Source organism: Mobula birostris, chromosome 14 (assembly GCF_030028105.1).
Source record: "Mobula birostris isolate sMobBir1 chromosome 14, sMobBir1.hap1, whole genome shotgun sequence".
NCBI lineage: Eukaryota > Metazoa > Chordata > Chondrichthyes > Myliobatiformes > Myliobatidae > Mobula > Mobula birostris.
In genome coordinates, this window is record NC_092383.1 from 66201902 (window position 1) to 66211740 (window position 9839).

The 9839-nt window shown below is 39.7% G+C and overlaps 1 protein-coding gene across 1 annotated transcript in view; it reads right to left on the bottom strand.

Annotated features, from left to right (window-relative positions):
• rnpep (arginyl aminopeptidase (aminopeptidase B)) overlaps positions 1-9839 on the bottom strand; it is a 33870-nt gene that overhangs the window by 8889 nt on the left and 15142 nt on the right. The window contains exons 5-10 of the mRNA XM_072278634.1: positions 7603-7838; positions 4992-5105; positions 3751-3863; positions 2660-2768; positions 2171-2395; positions 1597-1739 (exon numbers count right to left, since the gene is read on the bottom strand). Of these exons, the coding sequence (XP_072134735.1) occupies positions 1597-1739; positions 2171-2395; positions 2660-2768; positions 3751-3863; positions 4992-5105; positions 7603-7838 (940 nt within the window). The remainder of the gene's footprint in view (positions 1-1596; positions 1740-2170; positions 2396-2659; positions 2769-3750; positions 3864-4991; positions 5106-7602; positions 7839-9839) is intronic.

Consider the following 9839-nt stretch of genomic DNA (forward strand, 5'->3'; position numbering starts at 1 on the left):
ATTGAGAATCCATTCCTGCCCTGGTGCCAGCCAAGTCTCTGTAATGGCCACTACATCATAATTCCATGTATGTATCCAAGCTCTCAGTTCATCACCTTTGTTCCTGATGCTTCTTGCATTGAAGTACATGCATTTTAGCCCTTCTGCCTTCCTACCTTTACACCCTTACTTGTCTTTCCTCAAAGCCTCTCTATATGTTAGATCTGGCTTTACTCAATGCACCTCACTGCTCTATCGCTCTGGATCCCATCCCCCTTGCAAATTAGTTTAAACCCACCTAAAGTATGCTAGCAAACCTACCTGCAAGGATATTGCTCCCCGTCGAGTTCAGGTGCAACCCATCCAATCTGTACAGGTCCCACCTTCCCCAGAAGAGATCCCAATGATCCAAAAATCTAAAACCCTGCTCCCTGCACCAACTCCTCAGCCACGCATTCAACTGCCATTTCCTCCAATTCTTACCATCACTGTCATGTAGCACTGGCAGCGATCCTGAGAACGCCACCCTTGAGGTCCTGTTCTTCAGCCTTCTGCCTAGTTCCCGAAACTCTCACTTCAGGACCTCATCCCTCTTCCTGCCTATGTCGTTGGTCCCAACATGTATCACGACTTCTGGTTGTTTCCCCTCTCGTACCAGGATGTCATGCACCCAAGTCAGAGACATCCCGGACCCTGGCACCCGAGAGGCAACAAACCATGCGGGTGTCCTTCTCACGTCCACAAAATCTCCTGTCTGTTCCCCTGACTATAGAGTCTCCAATGACAACAGCTCTCCTCTTCTCTGTCCCACCCTTCTGCACAACAGGGTCAGACTCTGTGCCAGAGGCCCTGCCACCGTGGCTCACACCTGGCCAGTCATCCCCGCCAACAGTATCTAGGACGGTAAACTTATTTTTCAGGGGAATGGCTACAGGGGTGCTCTGCACTACCTGTCTACTCACCTTCGCTTTCCCCCCTCTGACTGTCACCCAACGACCCGCTTCTGGCAGCCTAGGTGTGACTACCTCCCTGTAGCTCTCGCAGTACAATTTGCAGCATAATAGGGTGAATTACTATTTGAGTTTAATTATTCAGTAAGGTTTGGAATTTGAGTTTTACATGCAGATTACAAATGTCCCTCCATATTGGACTTATTGTGAGGTAGGCAGGAATAACAATAGCATGTTTATTATACTTAACTACCAAAAAAAACAGGATTTGGCTTTCATTTTCTATATTAAATATCTTTAGTACCACATCCTCGTCTTTTGTTTAAAAAAAAGCCTTCATCCCCATTTTTTGAATGCAAGATGCCACCTTACTTTTATCCTTCAACACCCATTATACGGTCTTCCTAAGCCTATTAATATCTTGAATTTGACTTCAACTATTTTTTTCAGTAACTGTGATGTTTCATTTTCATCTCAAATTTTGTACTACTGTCCTCTATGCAAGAATTATCCATTTCCTTAATAAAAGGGTTGACAGTGCTTTTTAAAAAGATAATTTTGATCAAGGCATATGCACATAAAGCAAATCAATCAAATTACATTTAATGACCTTACATGAATGTTGCAGAAGGGATGACCATCAGCTTATGTATAATTAATTATATACCTGACTCTGTAGAAATTTGTGAAGTTCATCAAATGCATCTGTGTGGTTATTTTTCACAATTATCTGTACCCAGCGAAAACGTAGTTCAGCATTCTTGGAACTGGAGATATTTGGGTACACTTCACCCATCTTAGCAACATTTCCTAAAGAAAATGAAATTTCAAATTTTATTCCAGTTTCTTAAAGCATTTAATCATCACTACTTGTTATAACAGTTACAAAGTCTCTTCTGAGCATTCATATATAATGAAGTGAGGGCAAAAGATAACTGTTTTCCAACAGTTAAACATGTGTTTGTTTAATTAAAACTTTTAAAGCCAAAGTTTAAGGTGAGTGGACAGAATTCTATAAATCAACTATGATTTATTGAAACAGCAATTGAAGACATCTGGAATTAAGCATGAAACAAATTAAAGTGCACAGATTTAATTTTGAATATGACTTCAGTTGGACTCTGGTTAAATCATTAGTATCTGATTTAAAATTAAAAATACATTTTCACAATTTATGGTACACTACACAATATGACAGGAATTTTAGTATTTGTTAGTAAATGTCATCCCTTATTAAATACCTGGAGGCAAAGGTGACTTTTCCAGTAGTTTATCAAGGAAGTGCACAATCTGGTAGGTTTTCCATGAGCATATGTCAACAGCTTTGATGGCATCCATGTTCAGCTCCGTAACCAACCATAGTGAAGCCAAGCTTTCCGCTGGTTTCATGAGAGCATCACCACATGAAAGGTCTGGCAAGTAAGGTGGCCATCCAGGAGTATTCAGCCAACAATCAAATTCAAATCCTGGATAAGAAAATTTAGATCCTTTACTTGTTTCTCTAAATGTTCAGCTTCTTACCAAACTGACAGGGTGAAGAACATGCATAAATTGAAAAAGAATCAGGTAGAAAATAACAAAGCGTAAAGGACTCAGTCATGATAAAATTGTGGATAGGTTCCAGTTAATTAAAATAATTGAAGCAATTTTAATTTTAATCTTATTGGAAGATTGTGCGTCACCACTTTTTCTTCAGTGAAAAGGTTGATATAATAATAAAACAGCATTACCTGGTCTTTTCTCGATATCTTGTTTCTTGAGTTCTGGGAAATACTCTAAATAAAAACATAAAGCGTCTTCCGCCACAATACTTTGGAATTTGAATTTGTTCACATAGGCCTGCATGTAAACACAATTTAGACACATGATTTATGTTAAATCAGAACAAGTGATAAACCTGTACACTGGGCAGTGTATCAGTGACCCATTTCGGGTAAGGGACTGCATTGATATTAAACTGCCTCATCAGGGACTTTCCTCCCATCACAAAAGGAGCTATTAACTGATGACCATTCACAATTCCCCAACAATGAAGTAGCCCATGCCTCTACACAGCAAGACCAGAACAATACTTGGCAATAGGCTGATCAATTTTTACTTGGAACAGCATAACAAGTCAATCAAAATCTGTCCTATTGCCCTTTTCTTATTTTAAAGTTAAGCAAATATATAACATCTTACAGATTGAAGTACATTATGCTAAGAGTTTGTTCTACAGGTTTCAGAAGTCTTAGGTATCAGTGGAAGTTCTCAAATCTGGAATGTTAATGTAACGTTGCCTCCAAGTTACCATCAAATCAATTTCTGCTCTATAACAAGCTGGAGTTCATAGAGACAAGTTCTTTAGCAATGGTATTATCAAAATATCTGTATAAATGGCCAAAAATGCCAAGGTCACTGTTTCACCATAATCTTTCCCATTTTAATTGCAATGTCCAAATTTTAAGAGGTTAAAGATAGATGCAAAGTAAAAAAGCTTAAAAATAATTATGTGCATCATGAAATTAAAAGGCACTTTTACATGTTATGTGCACTGTCTTTCTTTAAAATTGAACTAAATATTATTCTTGTTTTTGTTTGTGTTTGATGCAATTTGCATGATTTTTTTGCATGGGGGAGGGGTTTGATGTTTGATATCTTTCCTTGAATGGGTTGGTTCCATGGTTCTTTATTTCATGACTGTGAGGAAGATGAATTTCAGGGTTGTATACTGCAGGCATACTTTGATAATAAACGTACTTTGAACCCTAACATGCATTTAGCAGTTTTTCTCCCCCTTATAAATAAAATTATATTTACAATGAACTTGACAAGTTCTTACCCGAAGGAAAGCATCAAATGTGCTCTGATCACCCACAAGGTGAGCTAAATATGATACAAAGCAGTAGCCTTTTTCGTAGGGAGTTTCATTATATGTCTCATCTGGATCAATCCCTGAAAAAGGCACAACAATAAATTAATTCTTTGTCAAAGGAAGGTACAATTTCTAAGGGTGGGCTCACTTAGGAAATACAGAAATCATGGGGCACGAGAGAGCAAACACGAAGTTTACCATTACACAAATTACTATATCACACATTTATAGGCATCCGTTTGTCTCATGAGACCATGGATTTGCGCCTTGGAAAGTTTCCAGGGTGCAGGCCTGGGCAAGGTTGTATGGAAGACCAGCAGTTGCCCATGCTGCAAGTCTCCCCTCTCCACGCCACCGATGTTGTCCAAGGGAAGGGCATTAGAACCCATACCGCTTGGCACCGGTGTCATCGCAGAGCAATGTGTGGTTAAGTGCCTTGCTCAAGGACACACATGCTCGAACTTGCCAAGGCTCGAACTAACGACCTTCAAATCACTAGACGAACACTTTAACCACTTGGCCACGCACCAACACAGCCACACATTATTGACTATGAAATGCCTCAGGATGGTCCAAGGTCACAAAGTAGTTCCTTTTTTCTTTGCACGTTCTCTGTGATTCTAAAGCCCTTCCACATCCTAAAAACATGCAGGTTGACAGGTTAACTGGGAATTGTAAGTTTCCCCTGGTGTGCAAGTGGGTGAGTAAAATCTGGTGGTAGTTGAGGGAAATTGGTAACAAGTGAAAATTGTTAGGAGAGGGATTGTTCTGCAAGTCAGCATAGACTCGATGGGCTGAAATAACTTCTTTTGTAAGGAAATAAGTAAAGCATCCATCAGCAACTGACAATAGAACATACTAATCCATTCAGTAGTTGCTGAGTTAAACCTACAAAATCTTGAAATGGCACTAAACAGCTCTGATCAAAAAGACTGAGTGCTTGTTGGAACATCTCCAGTAAGTCAACAGCAAATACCAGGAATTTCCAGTAATTTGCTGTCACACTTCCAATTCGACCATTTTTGCCTCCTGTCCCACTCCAACGGGGCCTCATCTTCTATCCAAGCACTTTCAGTTTTGGGGATTCAATATCAAATTCAGCAACTTGCTTTTTCTGCTTGCATCTGAAAAATGATTTTTTGGAAGCACTGGGGATTTGATTGGGGATTCCAAATCAATTCGCACAGATCCAGATTATGAACTCTCACCTTGATCAAGTTTAACCTTCAGTTTATTGAGGGGATGGTCCTCTCCAGAGTTATCCATGTGTTGACGAAGGAGGGCTCTCCCTGTGGCAGCTTCAAGACAAGTGTACTCTGGACCTGAGATATAAACTTTGAGTAAATATACAGGAGAGAGATCTTGGTGATAAGATGGTATCAGTGCCATAAAGCTGCACATGGTTTATTGGGACAATTAATAATTGTGAATTTTTTAAATTACAAGAATTTACCAGTGCAGCACAAAAGGTTGATTCAGCAGCAAGAGTATAGACACCAACAGTTTCAATTAGTTGCCTATTGAACTTGTCTGGAATGCCACACTGAAAACATATGGTTTATCCTTTCCCCATCTTTTGAAGAGAGTAATATTCATGTTTCTTTTAAACTTTCCCTTTCTAAGAACCAAAAAGTACCAGTCCATCATGCAAACCAACTTCCCTCCATTTACACCGACTGCACTTCCTGCTCCACTGGCAAAGCAGCAAAGATTACCAGCAGCCCCCTCACCCTGGTAATTCTCTCTTCTCCCCTTTCCTATCAGGCAGAAGATCTGAAAGCTCAAGAACATAAATCCATAGACTCAGGTCAGCTTTTGTCCCTATATTAAATGTTTGAAGGGACCTCTTGCACACTAAAAGATGAGCTTTTGATCTCCCACTCTACCTTGTGACATTCTTTGTACTTTGTCTCTCTGCACTACACCTTCTCTGTAACTCCAACACAATATTCTGTATCCTGTTTTTTTACACAACTAACTCAACAAGACAAAGGAGATGATTATTAACTTAAGGAGAACTCGCACCATTCTCACCCCTCTTCACATCAGTGGCACAGAAGTTGAAATTGAGCGGTTTCAAACTCCTGGGAGTATAAATCCTGCACAAACTCTTACGGCCCCAAGACACAATCAGGAAAGCTCAACAACACCTCATTCTGAGGAGGGTGAAGAGAACTGTCGATACACATTTATCCTTTTTACAGATGCACAGCCGAGAACATCCCAACATGCCGCATCACTGCATGGTAAGGAAACGGCACTGCAACAGACAGGAAGGTTCCACAACAGGTAGTCAAAACTGCCCAATGCATCACTGGGCAGTTTTGAGAAAAGGGCCAGTAACATTATGAAGGATTCCACCCAACCTGTTCATGGACTGTTTATCCCAGTCCCATCTAGGTTACTTAGCATCCATGCCAGAACCACCAGACTCAGTTACTTTCCCCAAGTTCGGGACTGTTTAATGTCATTGCCAGTATACAAATGCAAAGGGGAACGTACTAAGCAGCAAGGCTGACAACACCTCCACCCAATAACCCACCCCTTCACACCCCCACCACCACTACCATTTCCTGTCAGAGTCACCTTATATACAGACGCTCATGTGCCTAGCATCAATTTATCAACCTACAATCAACATATATAAGCTATCTTTATATATATATATATATATATATATTAATTGTGCTTTTTGTGCTCTATCAGATCTGGAGTACCAATTTGGTTCTCCTTTGCACTTGTATGTTGGAAATGACATTAAACAATCTTGAATCTCAAGATGTAATTATGCATGTCATGATTTGTGCTGACAGAATACAAAACAAAAGTTTTTCACTGCATCTTGATATGTTACAATAATCAACACCAAAAAACAATTTATTCATACTTTCTGCCCTCTTCACCTGCTATGAAAAGCAAACCTAGAACAGCAGACTTCAAATCTTTTCTGAGGTAGAGGTTACTAATTATTGTGATGAAGGGTCTTCACCATGAAAGGTTAATTGGCTTCTCTTTCCATGGATGCTGCTTGACTGCCTTAGTTCTTCCAGCATTTCTGTTCTGGTTTGAAGTTTATAATTTTATTTGCTTTTGATTTTGAAGTACAAATTGTGAGTGAGTTCCTTCCTTTCAGTTTCACATTCCAAACTTGTAAAAGTGTCCACAACAGATGTTAGGCTAAATTTAAAACAGAAACTGCTGAAAACACTCAACAGGTTGGCTGGTATGTGCTGAGAAAGCAGCAGCATTTAAATTACAAATGAATGACCTTTCATTGTTTTTGTTTCTTCCCATGCAGTAACTATGAATATTTCTAGTTTTTATTTCAGACATTCAGCATCAGTTATATTTTAGTTTTTTTTCACCTTAATCCTCTGGAACAATGCTTTCCCATTTCTATCCACTTAGATTTTAAAAAATAACTAAGCTTAAAAATACATGTTCACGCATTAGCCTTGTCAGGCAGGAACAAATCCTGCATACACTCCCAATACAGTAAACACAATGAACTGTTAACAGAAAAACAAAACCATCCAACCTGAAATAACAGGGCAAAACCTCAAGACGCTAATCTCTCAAATTTGTTAGAAATCACGCACATTATAAATTAAATAATTTAAATATCCATTGCAAGTTTAATCATATTGCATGCTTTTAAAAAATCTAAGATATGAAATTTTGAAGTCTGTACAAGGCTTTGAGGAGTATGCTGGAATGGGAATCCAACAAAGCATACTAAATGGCTAAGATCTTATTCAGAAAGACGACTATCTGGATTTTTTTTTTGGATCACTGTAACATACATTCACAAAGCCATACCGTAAATTTCAGTTGAAATTCTCCTCTGAGCATACATTGTGAATCCTTCATTTAGCCAGAAGTCTCCCCAGTTGGCATTCGTTACCAGATTGCCAAACCAGCTGTGAGAAATCTCATGGATGATGACATCAGCCAATGACCGATCTCCAGCCAACAGACATGGAGTAACAAACGTAATGCAAGGATTCTCCATCCCACCAAAAGGGAAAGACGGCGGCATGAAGAGAAGATCATACCTTTGGATATTACAAGACATTTAGTGTCAAGTTATTTTAAAATGCAAATGAAACAAGTATTCCACTCTCAATTACTTTTATGTACACTCTCACACTGACATCAAAACACTTTATTTTTCACTCTAAAAAAGCTAAATCACAAACTATCAGCTTGCAGAAACTTGGATGCAGAAGAAAATCTTAGATCAAGTAAATTTTGGTAGACCTATACTCAGGCATACAATTAACCTCATTGATCAGAAGAGTTGAAGGGCAAAGCTATCAACAGAATTGCAACCCAGACTGAGTAGATGCCGAGTCCCATGAGTTTCTCCAATTAACCATTTAGCAGAACATACAGTACAGCACAGGAATAGGCTCTTCAGCCTACAATGCGATGAACACGATGCCAATTTAAACCAGATCTCTTCTGCTTGCACATGATCCATTTTGCTCCAGTCCCCACCAGTTTCATATCTGCTTCCACCATTACCCCTGGCAGCCCATTCCAAGCATTTACCACCCCCGTGCAAAAACCTTGCCCCGCAAATCTCCTGTAAACTTTAAGCTTCTTACCCTAAATGTGCGATTCTACATTTTTAACCTGTTGAAAAAAGATTCTGACTGTTTACTCTGTCTATGCCTCTATTTTTAGTAAACATCTATCAGGCCATTCGCTCTAACAGAGTGTACCAAGAGATAAAATGTTAGAGTTTATTAATAAACTCCAACCTAATGCCAGCAGTGAACTGAGGTGGTTATGTCAATTTTGAAAAAGTTTTGTTTTCAGAAACAGAAACTGCCAAAAACACAGAACCAGTTGGACAGCATGTGCTGAGAAGGAAGCTGCATTTTAATTGCAGATCTGACCTTTTATTGTAATTGTTCCTTCGCCTGCAGAAACTATCTAAATATATCCTCACCACTAACAACCTTTGTTCCCTCAGGTTGTCATAGCTATGGGAAGTGGTGGGAATAGCCTCTCACGACCTATTAAATGCTCCCAATGGTGTACATCAAAAAGCCTCCAACAACCAAGTCCAGCTCTTGTCCTTTACGTGCGGCTTAGCTACTAAGCCGGGTAGAACAGTTTCTACTGACAGGAGAAGGGGCAAAGATGGGTTACTGGTGCCTTAAAACCAGTTGCGCTGGACAGAAGGGGCTCGTCAGCTGTGGTTGGCTGCTCATCCAGGAGAAGGAAAACTCTGATCTCAAATTTTCACTGCTTGATGTCTCTACTCACTTAAGGAGAAGGCTTCAGGAGTAAACCCTGAGGTGCCAAACTGTATCTGCCTTTGCCGTTCCTTTGGATTCAATGGAGGCCCTCAACAACCAATCTTCATGTCATCTGTAAACTTACTAACCCTCCTCAGGGAATCTTGCAAAGGCAGCTTGTGTAACTGATGGTCTGCACTGGTACTACTTTTTCTATCTGTTTCACCAGTCATTACTGAATAATAATGAATTAACTTCAGCATTAAGAAACAAAGCTGCTATTTTGATAATGAAAAGCCTGTGTTGTTAAGCATCTTACACACTGTCCACATTTGCCAAAAAGTACTCCAATCACTAGATTAACTTAACAGGTAATATGGTTGATTAGCATATCATGAAATTTCAAAATTCATGCTAGTGCATTTTTTTAAACATTTACACATTTTCACTGTAGGCACGCTCTCACAACTCGAAGGGTCTGGACCCTTCTTCAATGAATCAAAGCAAGGTTTCTGGATCTAAGAAGTCCAGCATGCCCAGGAGAGATCAGACTCAGAGTCTGAGGAGTCAGTGTCCACAAGGAAGGCCTGCACCTCACCCAGTTCAGCTGATTTCATCCACCCAGGCCTGCAGGCCTGGGTGGATGGCCTATCATACCTTGTGTGATTAAAACCTTGTCAGGAAGCTCAATGTCATTACAGCTTTCCAAAGTTATACTCAAGTGATAGCCCAGATTACAGGCTTGAATTCAGAAATGGATTAAGTTCACAGCTGCATTGTCTCCAGGAAACCATTTTTCAGATGCTT